Below are 15595 nucleotides of genomic sequence, written 5' to 3'. Positions count from 1 at the left end.
AAGACTCAAAATAGCAATTCAACCCGGTCATCATCAGCCTCGTTTTGCTTCTGCTTCTTTTCAAAGAAGCTTTGTTCATTCCTAACCCTGAGAGAAGCTCACTGCTCCCTGGGAAATATGGTGAAGATGTTCATTCTGCTGGTTTCAAAAGAACCACAATTTTAAAGTCTTAATTTTATTCCTAAGTGTAGCTCTATTAACTTAGTCTGCTGATTTCATAACAAATACGGAGGAGCTGAACAAGTGGAAAGACAGGAAAATCACATTATTCATTAGAAAAAAAAAATTCCTCCTGGTTTTTTAAAGACTTTTAGAAACTTTGTTAATATGGATTATAACAACATTTAAATCTTTCAAATAGGGTGAACTATCCTGCCCCAGTGTTGGGTGTTTTTTTCTGCTTACATGTTCTAGTTGAGCAGTTGTCTTGCCATTTCCACCATTCCCCATTGTTGACAAGCTAACTAAAGTTAGAAACAGCTACAGGAACAATGATTCCATAGCCAAGCAACCATGGCACTCAGTTCCTTTAAAATGATGATCACAAGTTTATACAGGGATTAGATGGGAAGTTAAGTTTTCATGTTGGAATGTGCAGGTAAGAAATTTAGGCATGGTTAGATTTTTCTGAAAACCTAGCTGCTAAAGGTAGTTCCTTCATGCTGCCTTCCGCTTGTATCTGCAATAGTCCTAAATTTGAGCTGGGAAAGGCACAAGATTTAAAGTGGGACCAAAAGAGAAAAGTGCCAGCAACTTTGTAAAGGGAGCTCCTGTGTCAGAAAGAAGCTGATTCCATTTCACATATGCATAGTGCCATGAACTTATATATATCTTATAAATCATTTCAGTGGAAGTACATACATTCTGAAGCCACAGAAGTAAAATTGTGCTCATCATTTATCGACCTTAAATTTTTTGATTCAAAATAGATTTAAAATTTCGTGCTTTAGAATTACAGTGTTAAGGCTCAGCCTTTCTCCGTTCATCACATAGTTTTCAAATAGAAGTTGATCTTTCCCATTCAAACAAGCAGACATAACCCAGTGATTATCAGATTGATGACAGAGCCCCTCTTCCTTTCTCTAGACTGAAGTTTATAATGTATATCATGTTCCAGTAAGAGAAAAAAGAATATAAAATTTTATTTTCCAATGGATACTTATTAGTGATCGGACATATATTTGCCCTCTTCTTTTTTCTTTTCTTCTGTTTATTTTTATTAAAAAAATTATATTTTTAATTGTAGTAAAATGCACATAACATAAAGTTCACCTCCTTAACCATTTTACAAGTACCAATAACGATATTAAGCACATTCACATTGTTCCACTACCATTACCACTATCCATATCCAGAACTTTTTCTTCATCCCAAACAGAAATTCTGTACCCATGAAACAATAACTCTCTACTGGGGACATGTTTTTTAATACAAGAATCTGTGGTTTCCTCAGATGTGGTAGTTATTACACCTACAATTGCAGATTATGACTTTGGGGGAAAAGAATTCCTGCCCAAGTTTTATGTGAATAACTCTGGATGTAGTCCCTTTATATCTCTATCCCATTTGTCTTTTCCCACTAAAATCAAACATGTGCATATTAAAACACTGAATGTCAAAGAATTTAAATATTAATTGGTTATTTCAAAAGTATAACAAATGAATATGAGTTCTCAAATATTTGTGTGAGTTCTAATAGAGAAATAGTTTTCAAATTTTGAAACTATAGTTCTTACCATCTCTTTAGAATGTTACTGATTTATCAGTTTAAATGTTTAATATCGTCTCTGTGGTTGGCTTAATTGGTAGCTTAAAACTAGCATTCAACAATTTCATTTACCATATAAAATAAACAACATTGATTGTGTATAGGTGTGTCAGAGGCAAAAATTGCATCAGCATAATAATTTCCATGTATGCAAATCTGCTAAGGCCTTTATAGATAATTGTCTCCAAGAAATGTTAAAGATAAGGTAAAGGTTCTGTTACTACAATATGCAGAATTTGAAATAAGCATTTTGAGAAAGCAAATATTTTTTAGGGCCAGTATGTTTCTTATGTATTACAAGTCTAAAATCCAGCATGTACACGGCTTTTATTCCCTTCCAAATAATTTATTTGCTGTCATTGAAAAGAATTTTAATGTGTTTCTGACTTTTCTTATCATAGCTCAAATTTATCAACCATGACATTATTCATTTTTTGCTGTTAAATGCTTCCATATAATCTGAGAAGGTTTATGTTTTCTCTGTACTTCTCTTTGCTGATAATATAACAAGAGAGTTGCCTGTCAATATGTTTCTCTTTCTTGAATATGGAAAAGGGCACAGAAAGTGGTGTGTTTAACGGGACTGGACCGCTTAGAGCTTTGGTTCACTGGTAAAGTTGAACTGTGTGTTCTTAAGGCTGTCATAATGCACGCCCTACTCTCGGTTCATTGCCATATGTTCTGTTTATACACAAGTTAGCACTGCCAACAGTGGTCATGCTGTCACTTTACTTTCCGGTTTGGAAGGACATCTGAAGTTAGTGGCCTATATCTAAGAAGGAAATCTCTCCTGGAAACTGCTCATGAAAAATAATTTTTTAGCTGGATTTGGGCAAGTAAAGTATTTTTCCTACTAAGTCTCATATTGGGTCTCTTCTTTTATCCCACTAATGTCCTTAGTGTTCTGAAGGTCAACCCTTCGTTGACCTCTGCAACAGGAACAGCGCATGGGAGCCTAATCGATTCATTGCTGATACTGTAAGAGAGCCTCGGGAGGCGGAAGGATCTAGGGCAACACTAGCACACAGAGAATAGAATGAATGGGAAACATAATGTCAAATAAATACAAATAAGAAAATTAGAGTTGTTGAAAATCTATGATGTGTTAAAAACTGTCTTGTTTGGAGGCCAAAGGATATTCTATACTTATAAATCTAATTATGAATTACAAATCCAGGGGCGCCTGGGTGGCTCAGTCAGGTCAGCATCTGACTCTTGATTTCGGCTCAGGTCATGATCTCAGGGTCATCAGATCGAGCCCTGCATGGGGCTGTGCACTGGGTGTGGAACCTGCTTAAGATTCTCTCTTCCTGGGGCGCCTGGGTGGCTCAGTCGTTAAGCGTCTGCCTTCTGCTCAGCTCACAGTCCCAGGCTCCTGGGATCGAGCCCCGCATCGGGCTCCCTGCTTGGCGGGAAGCCTGCTTCTCCCTCTCCCACTCCCCCTGCTTGTGTTCCTGCTGTTGCTCTCTCTCTCTGTCAAATAAATAAATAAAATCTTAAAAAAAAAAAAAAAGATTCTCTCTTCCTCTCCCTCTGCCCCTCCCCTCCCCTCTCTAAAAAATTTACACATCAGAAAGTACAAAGAACAATTTATATTTATATTTTAGGGATATGTTTAAATTCACGTTATGTGTTCACTTAGTAGACTTGTTTTCTATTGAAAAATCACTGAATACATTTTCAAGACTATGAATATTTTGAATTAAGATTTTTTTATTTATTACAAGTCAATATTAGTGTCCTCATTTTAAGGAAATCACCTCTTTCTTTTATTGAACTGCAGCTCAAAGAGTCATTCAAAGATATCAAAAAGAAATTCAACAATTTAAAGTTTAATTACACTAAGAAAAATGAAAAAGCTCGGAACCTGAAGGCTCTTAAATATCAAATTCAACAAGTTGATGTTCATGCTGAAAAAATACAGGTAAATAGAAAGTGTGGTTGGTGTGTGTGTGTGTGTGTGTGTGTGTATGCGCATGTATGCACTACTACAATTATTACAAAATCAGTTTGCATTTCAATTCTAGATGCCTAACCCTTGGGCTTTTTTGCAGCACTGGGATTCAGAAGGTAGCTTTCTGCTTTTGTAACAGTTCAGTTCCTCATGTAAAATGTATAAGTTAATTTATCTCTTGAGGCAGCTCTAGAATGGATTCTACCAAACCTACCCAGCCTCTCTGCTTCCATTCTTCCTCACAACACACACAGGCACTCATGCACACACGCACGCACATGCGCAAATACACCTTTTATACGCCCCCTTTCCTTTCCTTACACATGCCTATGTCAGGAACTTCCTCTGCTGCTCCCAGGCTTATACTACCTCGATTACTACATGAACCAGCTAGATTATTTGAATATCTTTCCCAGGAGACAGTGAGCTTCCTGAAGACAAGAAAATATTTTATTTTATATGATCATTATCTTTTTTTAAATCATAATTTCATTCTTGAAATCTGGAATAGGACCTGGTATATAGTGAATATTCTATATGATTTTAATGATGGATCAATAAACTATGTGGAAGAAAACCCATTCTTTCCAAAATACATTTGTGATCATTATGATTTTAATATATTATCATGGAGAAAGCTGCAAAAATTTTCCTCAAGTTTTTCTCTCAATATGTAATCACCAGCTAGCCTCATGAATAAAAATTGAATCTTATTTTTAAAACTATTTCTTTTTTGCACAGGCTTTGAAAAAGAAAATGGAAAAAGTTGAGAACAAAACTTCTGATTCTTTCTTAAATTATCCAAATAATAAAGTTAATGTTCTTTTGGAAGCAATGAAGGATTTGCAAAAACATGTGAATGAGTTTGAGAAAGTTGTGACAGATTACAAGGTGAATTTGGACCTGACCGAACACCTCCAGGAGATGATAGAAGAGGTATCCTCTTCTCGTTGTAATGGTGTCCATATGTAATGTTTTTAAAAATTGTTCTGCTAATTTAAAACAATGCTACTGCAGTTAATTTTGTCATTAAATCTATGCATCATCCCCCTTTTCATGATTATTGCCTTAGGATAATTTCTTAAAGTAGAATTGCTGGACCAAAGCAGATGAATGTTACAAGGTTTGATTGTATTGTCCAGTTGTTCTTCATAAAGATTTTACTAATATGCTCTTACCAGCAACATATGAGAGTTTCTCATTTCTCCGTAACTCCAACAATTCAAGATGTTTAACCATCATGGAATTATGCTCACTGCTGGATATCTGTTTAAAATACTCAGAATGACTTATTTATTTCACGGAATTTGAAAATGTTTAGAAAGAAATGTGGTACTGGGATGTTTCAGGTACAAAAATTGTTATTGGTGTTATTTTGTTTTTGTCAAGAGGATAAATGGTAGAGTATGCATAAACTATATGAGATTTGACAAGTTATTATTTGCACACTTCATATTGAAGAAATTCCACACTTGGAAGTTCTTTATGGCCCATTATTTTGTGATACAAAATGTCTCTTTGCCACAGATGCAGCAGTTTTTAGATTTAACACCGCACTAAGAAAGATGAAGATGATCATTCTTCTATATCTGATCTATAGGTTTGCTGTGGCCCTGTGGCACTTTTTTAAAGCCGGCTCCTAACAGAGTCATGTGTTTCTATTTCTCATCATCATAATTGCTCTGGCCTTGGTCAGACACATTCCTTCCATCACAGTTATTTAGTATTTTTGGTGAGAAACTGTCTCAATTATCCACTGTGCTTTGAAAATATGACTTGAATACTTTCTATTAAAAAAAAAAAAGGTCAAATGCTGTTCTTTAGATGATACTTCCTCAACCCATAAACTAAATCTCATTCTTAAAAGAGAATTTCTTTATTAGAGTGTTAATCAGGAAGTACTTTATCCATGTATTGTTAATTATTTCAATTATTTAGGCAGGATTTTGTATGTTTGGGCTTTTTTCTTTACTTTTAGCTGATACTTTAATTCTTTTTCGGGTCATATGCTTTTTATATTTCCTGTTCTTGTAAGTCTGCAAGATTCTTAGGAAGTCTATTTCAGGCAAATCTAAGAAGGCAGGAAAATCAAATGAATTTCCATACCTTTATTTTCTTATCTAACTCTAATACCCTAGTGCAGAAGCCTATGATCATATTTTGACATTTTCCTTGTTATGACTTAGAAAGTTCAAACTAATGTGACTATAAAGTTTGAGGAAATTGAAATTTGATACTTCAATGGTCAAAATGAAGAACTTTAGAAGGATGGTGTCGCTTTAATCTATGCTTTATCCCATTTTAATTTAGTGTCACTTTTGGTGTGAAGATGCAAGTGCCACAGTTGTAAGAGTTGGAAAATATTCCACAGAGTGCAAGACAAAGGAAGCTGTGGAAATTCTCCACCAGCAGTTCAATAAGTATATCGTGCCCTCAGTGCCTCAGCAAGAAGAAAGGATTCAGGAGATCAGTGACCTAGCTCAGCGCTTATATGGTGAGGTCTCTTTTAAAATATCCAGCAATTTGCCATTGAACAAATCTATAGCGAACCTAATCCATCAGAAAGCAGAGCATGGCAAGCCCTCAGGGTCCTCACTACAGCAATTATTCAGGCAAGAGACTCAAGATAAGAGCCCATATCTATAAAAGTAAACAGTAGGGAATAGGGGAAGGAGCTTCTACCTGCAGGAGAGGAAGACTTTGGATTTTAACTATCTTGTGTAAACCCTCCTTCTCTACTCTCTTTTCTCCCCTATTCCTGTTGATCATCCCCAGGGTAATAAAACCAGAACAATACTCAGTTTATGTAGACAAAAAAAACCCACTTCATTTTCATGAGGGTGATTTCTTGAAAAACATGCAAAACTCCCATAATACTTTGAGTGGATGTTAAGCTAAGATTGACGTCTACATGGTTTGTGGATTTAAGAAACAAGATGGTTTGGTTAGTGTATTTAAGGAACCATTCCCTTGCCTTCCTCTCCCTTGTGGAATAAACAGGAGAACTCAAATTATCATCTCTCTGGTTCTGCTTTTCTCTTCTCCATGACCAGGAAAGATAATACACTTGTCAGTCTCAAGAGTCTTTCTATCTAAAGGAAGCCGTCTGGGTGATGACAGCTCATGGGGGTGCTGAGGAATAAGTTTCATGAATCCCCTGATATCATTCCTGTAGACCAAAGGTAGTTCCTGGTGGCCAGGCAAATCTAGCTCAGAAAGAAGATAGCAACAGGAGGCACAAAATGCTTCAGCTGGCTTGCCCACATTGCTGCCAGGTGGATATTTTCTCACATGCCATAAAATGCTATGTATGGGTAGCTATAAAAATGTGTAGAACCATATATACTGTACTACCTAATATTAAATTATTGAGAATAAATTATTAATGCTTTTCCAAGGGAAAGAATAGAAACATAAAAATAATAAAATATAGATTGAAAAATTAATGAAAATGAATGTGATGTCTCATTCCTACTGTAGTTACTTATAAGTGCACTAAAAAATTGTGAATGCCCTCTGCCTCCACAGCATTGTATGTGGTTCCCTCTATTTTTGTACTTTCCAAACTGTAGCAAAATTACCTGTTCATCTATCTTCTCTATTGACCATAAGCTCCTTGAGGGCAAGGGAAGCATGTTTTGTCACTGTTTTTGAGTGCCTATTCAATTTCAGGACACAGTAAGTACTCACAAAGACCAGATACTAGTTAAATTCCCCTCCCTTCATGCATATCCTGCATCCTGCTTTGTCTGTGTTCTTGGCCCTTATCACCAACTGACAGATTGTATAATTATTTGTCTGTTGCCTGGCTTTTACACCAGAGTGTAAGCTCCGTGGGAGAAGGGATTTTGCCTGTTAGTTTACTGCTTCATGATACATACTAAGTGCTTAACAAATATGTGATGAACAAATGAATCATAGACTGAATACCTTGAACAAATAAATAAAGTCATGAATCTTCATCTGCTCAGTATGGAAGCTATGCAATTTTTAAAATTTGCAATAAGTAAGAAGCTTTAGGAATATTATATTAACTCTTACAGGCCACCCAAGCATCCTTGGACCCAGAATTGTCATGCAGATAAATTTATCTCAAAAAAATTTTTTGAGTACCTATTATGTATGAGGAGGTGCGATTGATATAAAGACAAATAAAACTTAGTTCCTTCATTCAAGAATCCACAGCCTAGGCCTAGAAGTCATGTTACAATAAAGGCAGTGAGAAATGTATGAAAAGTGTGTATTGGTTTACTAGGGTTAACATCACAAAATACCACAGACTGGGCGGCTGAAACAAGAGAAATTCATTTCCTCACAGTTCTGGAGGCTGGAAGTCCAAGATCACAAGATCACAGTGCTGACAGGGTTGGTGTCGCCTGAGGCTTTTCTCCCTGGCTGGCAGCTGGCTGCCTTCTTGCTGCCTTTTCACTCAGGCATCCCTCTGTGCACATGCTCACCCTGGTGTCTCTCCCTCATCTTATACCGGTGGGATCCAGTCATACTGGATTAGGGCCCCATCCTCACGGCCTCATTTTAACTTAATCACCTCTTTAGAGATCTTATCTCCAAATGGTAACATTCTGAGATACTGGGGATTGAGGCTTCAACATAGGAGTTCTGGAGGAGACACAATTCAGCCCGTAAAAATGTGAAATATCGCTTAGTTTAAACCATGGAGTCTGTAATCCCTGTTTCAAATCCCTGCTTCTGCAGTTACTGTCTGGGTAACCTGAAGACGCTCCCTGAGCCTCAGTTGCCTCATTTGTAAAATGCAATAGAGCCTAGAGAATCCCAGGAGAATTACATTAATGCATATAAAGTGCTTAGCCATAGTCAAATAATAAGTACTCACTACCTGGTAGCTATTTTTATTATTATCCCAGTAGAGAGAGGTAAAATCTACGTGGGCAAGATAAAGAACATGTCACAAAGATACTGGTATTTGAAGTAGACAGTAGGGAGTGAGGGAAGGGCATTCCTGGTACAGGATAGAATATTCAGTGGCTGTGGGGAAGAGTCGCTGGTGCACTTTGACCAGAGACTAAATATATGAGGGAACTACGGTGACATACATTTGGGAGAAGCACCTTGAGACCATTTCTGAATGCATAAATAAAGAATTGACAATGTTCTGAACAGGAAATGACTGATTAGAGTGGTGCTTTAAGAATATTAACATAGCAACATGATTTAGGTCACATAAAAGTGACAAGGTATAGCAAATGTAACCATTTTTCTGGGGTACCTGTTTTTTCAAAAAATGCCTTCATTCATTCATTTATCTACTTAACAAGTATTGATTAAGCACTTACTGTCTACCAGCCTTTACACGAGACACTGGGGAGGTGAATTAATACCTGGGATTTTTTTTTTTTCTGCTAGGGATTTGACCTCAAAAATAGTTTTTTGTCCCTTCTCCTCCCCAGGTTTTGAAGAAGGGCAGAAATACGCTGAGAAAATAGTGGCAAAACACAAAGAGGTTCTTGAATCTATCACTGAATTATGTGTCTCTCTCACAGAGCTTGAAGAAAAGTTGAAGGTAATTTCTTCTTCCCAGAATATGTATTTTCAAGTGATATAAATAAAAATGTGTTGATAAGTGTCTTCTAGTGCAAAGATGTTCTAATAGAAATTCTCAAGGGACATAATGTGCACATTTGTTTCACAGCTTTCTAACATAATTATCTGGGTGTTTCTGATAATTAATTCTGTTTCTTTTCCATCACTGCAGAGAAAAATATTGCTGGGAAGGAGGGCTAAACACAATTAAGGTGTCTCATTTACATTTTCATGGATCACATCCTAAAGGATAAATGTGTGCCATTAAAATCAAAGTAAAGTCTGTGTTAAGTAGCCTTATGTTTTCGTTCCCAAATAATAAATGGAAGGGTTTTTTTTTTCCTTCCAAATTGTGGCCCCAGAGAAAATAAAACTAAATCTTCAGGTATCATATTCATTGAATATTTAGCTTCATGGAAGTATTAAACTAATCATTAGCATCCTTCATGAAATAAAAAGTTGATGGAATAAAGAATAGAGAGAAAGTATGTTGATGCCTAATGCCTAGGCAAATCCAGTTAAAAGAGAGAAATGCATATATTGTTTTGTCCGTATTTTGTGAAAACTAGCTTCATTAGTACTGTTTTAATGACTGGCTGAAAGAATTGGTTACTTAGGAGGGAGAGAATAACGAGGTGATTAAGAACATAGAGTAAAACACAGAATAAAATACAGCTGCCTAGGAATACCAGTTCTCCAAATTACTGGATTTGTGATTTGGGGTAAATTACTTCATCTCTTTGCGTCTCAGTTTCTTGATCTGTACAATGGAGTGAATAGGGGAACCTAATCATAGAGTAACCCCAGGAATTGAAATGTGAAGACACCCATAATTATTGTGATCATTGTTGATATCGAGACATACGGGTGCTCTTGTAGTTCAGAGCAGAATTATATTTCTAGCAATCATTTTTTCTGTATGAATTTACATGTCATAAATTTGAGTACTCAGTCCATTCAAAATAATTTGCTAAGCTTTTAATTGAGTGAGTGACCAACTAGATTATCTTTATTCCTTAAGAAACTAGATTTTCAACTTTTTTACCATTTTATATAACACTGCAATGAACATCTTCACACATAAAGATTTTTTTTTTCTCTTGTATTGTTCCCTATACATAAACTCTTCAGAGCAGATTTGGGTAAATGAGCATGAAGTTATTAATGTTTCTAATATACATATGTTAAATTACATTCCACAAACATTTTACAATTTTAATGCCACCAGTAATGTATGAATGTGCCATATGCATATTATCTTTTTAAACAATGATCATTTCTTCTCCACCTCAAACCAACCCTCTAAGGTCTGTTTCTTCTCCTGACTTCCAGTACACAGCTGGAAAATTGCTGCTTCCTCTGACTCTTTGCTCTTTATTATCTACAACACCCTTCCCATTTCTGTTGTACATCTTCAAGTGAGGTCCACTTAACAAAATTTACCCTTATCTCTGTCTGCTTTTCACCTCATGACTATTCTTTCTGAAAGCACTTGCCACTCCCTCTGCCCACTTCCTCATTCCCCATTCCTTTTACACCCATTAGTCAGGATTGCACCCTCTTTTCCTCATTTTCAACCCATCACTTGGATTCCCTTTTGCACTAGTCAGGAGCCTCCTAATTATACACTCCAGCTAGGTGAACCTTCCTAAATACAGCTGCTAGTATCGTTTTTACATTCAAAGCACTTCACTACAAACTCTTCATTGCTTACCAAAAACAGTTGAAAATCAAGGCCTTTTTCCATTGTTCTGAGGCTGAGTCTTTCCAAATTAGTGTTCTTCTGTATTCATTGTAGGTCCCTGTCTCACTGGTGTACTACCCCAGATTCCTGAATTTTCTACTTCTAAACCTTCATGTACATGACCTTCTCTCTCTGCTTATCTAAATTTCACCATCTCTCAAAGCCAAACCCAAGTGTTGCCTCCTTCACAACTCCTTTGCAGGCTGTGTCCTTGCCTCTCTGATCCCCCAGAGCACTTGTGTTCTTTCCTACTGTAATCATCACATGTAACTACCATCACTACCCTAACTCATCTACTTGACTACACCTGAGGAAACCCTATGGCTCTGTTCAGTTTAGGGTCGCACACAACATTTAACATTGTGCTTTACCCAAACCAATTTCTCCAGAAAGAGTTTTGGCATTTGTAGTAAAAACTCAAATGATTGGTACAGAGAAGAAGAATCATTCAATAGCTCAAAAAGGTTTGATTTGGGTGGATATAAAAACAAGGAAGGGCCTCTCTGGCAATAGTTATGGGCATCAGCAAGGCTCTTACAAGTTAGAGCCTGAACAAAACTTGTCAAAGAATGCTTACTAACACAGCATAAATGTCTAGTTTTTATGTTTTAAGGTTGATGCTATGGCTATTTTGTAGGGGTTATTAAAAATAGGCCCAGAAATCCCTATCAAGGCTGAAATAGTGATAATAATCCTTTCTATTTGTATTAACAATTTGAGATTTACAAAGGCTTTTCGTATATATTACTTCAGTGATTTCCAAATAACCTTGTGATGGTGATACGGCAAATGTTGTTTTCCTATTTTATTATTTATGAACGGGGCAGGAGGGGCAGAGGGAGAGAAGCACAAGCAGACTCCATGCTGAGTGTGGAGCCCAATGAAGTGCTCCATCTCACAGCCCTGAGATCATGGCCTGAGCTGAAACCAAGAGTCGGATGCTTAACCACCCAGGTTAATGAGCCACCCAGATACCCCATTTTCCTTGTTTTAGAGGTAGAGTTCAAAGAAGGTAAAAGTGCTTTGCCTGGGGTCTCACCATCAGTAATGGTAGAATCTAGAATTAAATACAATTCAAAATCTAGCATTCTTTCCACAACAACTGCCATTTTGAGATTAGATATCAAGAGTACCTTATCCACTAACACCAACCAGCTTATGTTTTAGAGTTAGAGTAAAAGCTGAATCTCTCCCCAAATTCTCTGAGTCCATATAGCACATGCACTTTGAGGAGTGTGCTGTTTTCTTAAGGCCCATCTAATGACCATGTTCCAGGTGGAATAGAGAATATTCTGATGTGGTATAATCCATCATCCTAAACTTGGTGTACCTGAGGCTCCTTTCACCTTTACAAAGACTTCTCAGCCCTCACAGGGACTCCCCAGCAGCTTGCAAGCCCTTGTACTTCCATGACTAAAACAGCTCCATGAATGATAGAAGCAAAATACCATCACCCACAGGAAGCATCCTTTGTTCTCAATTTTTTTTCTTTACCATACCCAGTGATATTTTCTTCCTCTCTTCAAGTTTCCCAAACATTTGCTTATGCAAATTCTCTGGATTTCCTTTTTGTTCTCCACCAAAATCTTCAAACATTTCTTCCTTAGCACTGGTCCCCTAGACTCTCCTGATGGCTTAGACTGCCATGTACAATGATTCCTTTATCTAGAGAATGCTCCTGTAGGTATATCCTACTGCAATAATGACTTTGTTCTGGCTGGGCCTTTGAACAACCCATTTTTACTGGCAATGAATTTTATCAAAGGAGTGAGGTAGATGGGGAACTGTGAGCTTGACAAGATAATTTTGTAAATCACATCATGGGAGTAGTCAGTCTCTTGTGGAATACATTTCCTGAAGGGTTCCAACTGGTCTATGTTTTCTTCCAAGTGGTTATTGTGTAGCACTGTACCTCCAACTTTCCTGGCCCAGGCTCTCACTTTAAACATTGCTTTGTACAGCAGGGAGACAATTTAAAGACAAATGTGAATTTAGAAGATTTCCATGATGACTTCATCGACCTGCTAAAAGAACCAGCAAGAAATAAGCAGACACTATTCAATGAAGAAAGGAATAAGGTAAAGAAAACTGTGTAATCTCAGTTATTCATTTTGTTTTGAGGTTAGAGTCCTTGTTCGTTGAAAAAAAAAAAAAAAGGAATTAAAGCCTTGTTATCTACCTGAATCAAATCTTTCAATATACATGCAACATGAGTGTCCTTATCCTGTACTTCCTTTCTACCCCTTACTTAGTCCTTCTTCTTCCACCTATGCTATTTTCCTCTGAGCGCTTCCTATTTAATAGTGGGACCACAGCATTGCACAGTGGTATTGGGATAGCCATTCAGTCACCATACTGTCACTCCAAACCACTTCTATTTCTCCTACCATTAGCTGCCTCTCCCATTTTCCTTTTATAGTCAATCCCAACTTCAAATTTGACTTCTCTCTATCATACCACCAAGCTATGGTTCTGATGTTTTACACTACCCACTGGAAAACCTTAATACATGAAATTAGCTTGTGTCTTATTCCACCAAAGCTATCTCTAAGATGATATTTCCAGGTACATATACTAAAACATAGAATCCAACTGAAATATAAATACTAAAGTAGAGAAATATTTAAATTACTTTAAAATCTATGTATTACAGATAAATTAAGCATGTAGCAAAAACTGCAAATATTCACAAAATGCAAATGTTCCATGATTTCAAAAGCATTATTTAAATCACATCATTATGGATTTTCAGTAGAAGTTGCTCACTCTCTATTCATAGCTGCTGGACTATAATTAGCTCCTATCTTTTTGCTTTGCCAAGTTTGCTTCTAGTGTTTCTCTTTCTCCCAAGGAACTGAAGGAACAAACAGAGTCAACATTATTCTCAACTGCCCCCAAATTAATAAAGTATATTTCTTGTGACATGAGAATTTAAAATAAATATCTCCCCACTTTCTCATAGAGAAAAATTTCTTTCCTTGAAGTCAGAACAATTCTTAGATTATCTATATAACCTTTTATAATCTTTTCCACAGGTTAAATCTATGTCAAGGTCTACTGCAATTATACAGTCTCCAGGCAGCAAGTATCATTATGCAAACTGGCTTTTTTGTGGTATGGTCTTGAAGCATTTAAGCCCTGATTCTACTCTGAGGCAAAGGAAGGTGGCCAAACCTTGATCACTTTGTTGAATCTTAGTCTTATATCAAATGGTCTTTCATTATTGTGATTGGTCTATCAGTGTTTATCAATCTCAGTATCTTGACATTTTGGCGCAGAAAATTCTTTGGTGTGGAGTGCTGTCCTGTGCATTATAGGATATTTAGCAACATTACTGGCCTTTATCAACTAGATGCCAGTGGCACTCCCCCCCACAACTCACCCAGTTGTCATAACCAAACAACATCCATGGACATTGCCAAATGTTCCCTGGGAAGCAAAATCACCCTTGATTGAGACCAACTAGTTGAAATAGTAAAGAATAACATTCAATGCATCACATTTTCTTAACTAGGTTTCTTTCTTTTTTTTTTTTCTAAGACTTTATTTATTTATTTGAGAGAGAGCAAGCGAGAGAGAGAGCACAAGCAGCAGAGAGTGGCAGAGAGAGAGGGAGAAACAGTCTTCCCACTGAGTAGGGAGCCCGATCTGAGGCTCGTTCTCAGGACCCTGGGATCATGACCTGAGCCGAAGGCAGACACTTAACCTACTGAGCCACCCACGTGCCCCTTCTTAACTAGGTTTCTAAGAGATACTAAATTCAACTTATTTTTTAAATTCTGCACATTGTCCACACTGTCAACCACACTAATTTACTAAGAATTGAAGTGAAGGTCAATGATACCAAAGCAAACACACTCATTTATACTTAGTAAATATGGATTTTCTTTCTTTTATTTATTTTTCTTAGAAAAAAATTAAAGGAACAGATTTCTTTAAATAAAAAAGCAAGATTTATTTTCATTGAGAAATCAATTATTTATTTATTTATTTATTTGAGAGAGGAGAGAGAGAAATAGCATGAGAGGGGAGAGGGTCAGAGGGAGAAGCAGGCTCCCCACTGAGTCAGGAGCCCGATGTGGGACTCGATCCCAGAATTCCGGGATCATGACCTGAGCTGAAGGCAGTCGCTTAACCAACTGAGCCACCCAGGCACCTGAGAAATCAATTTTATTTTATTTTATTTTATTTATTTATTTTTTTAAAGATTTTATTTATTTATTTGAGAGAGAGAGAATGAGAGAGAACACATGAGAGGGGGGAGGGCCAGAGGGAGAAGCAGACTCCTTGCCGAGCAGGGAGCCCGATGCGGGACTCGATCCAGGGACTCCAGGATCATGACCTGAGCCGAAGGCAGTCGCTTAACCAACTGAGCCACCCAGGCGCCCTCAATTTTATTTTAATATGAATTAAAAGGTTATCTGTTTTTAGTATAAAAGTAAAGGACCACAATTATAGCTGTAAAAAACTCTCACTGACATCATTTACATATACATTCTGGTACAGTTGGCACAGAGAGCAAAATGAAAGGGTGGCAGTAATCTTCCCTTTAAACAGCTCAATAATGTTT

The 15595-nt window shown here is 36.9% G+C and overlaps 1 protein-coding gene across 1 annotated transcript in view; it reads left to right on the top strand.

The window, feature by feature from the left end:
- CCDC141 (coiled-coil domain containing 141) overlaps window positions 1–15595 on the top strand; it is a 182679-nt gene that overhangs the window by 157904 nt on the left and 9180 nt on the right. Inside the window, exons 18-22 of the mRNA XM_021703177.1 lie at window positions 3552–3692; window positions 4464–4658; window positions 6033–6216; window positions 9149–9261; window positions 12987–13115. Coding sequence (XP_021558852.1) covers window positions 3552–3692; window positions 4464–4658; window positions 6033–6216; window positions 9149–9261; window positions 12987–13115 — 762 coding nt within the window. The remainder of the gene's footprint in view (window positions 1–3551; window positions 3693–4463; window positions 4659–6032; window positions 6217–9148; window positions 9262–12986; window positions 13116–15595) is intronic.

Source organism: Neomonachus schauinslandi, chromosome 3, assembly GCF_002201575.2.
Source record: "Neomonachus schauinslandi chromosome 3, ASM220157v2, whole genome shotgun sequence".
NCBI classification, from domain to species: Eukaryota; Metazoa; Chordata; class Mammalia; order Carnivora; family Phocidae; genus Neomonachus; species Neomonachus schauinslandi.
Note: the sequence above shows the minus strand (reverse complement) of the source record. Positions and strands in the feature narration are given on the sequence as shown.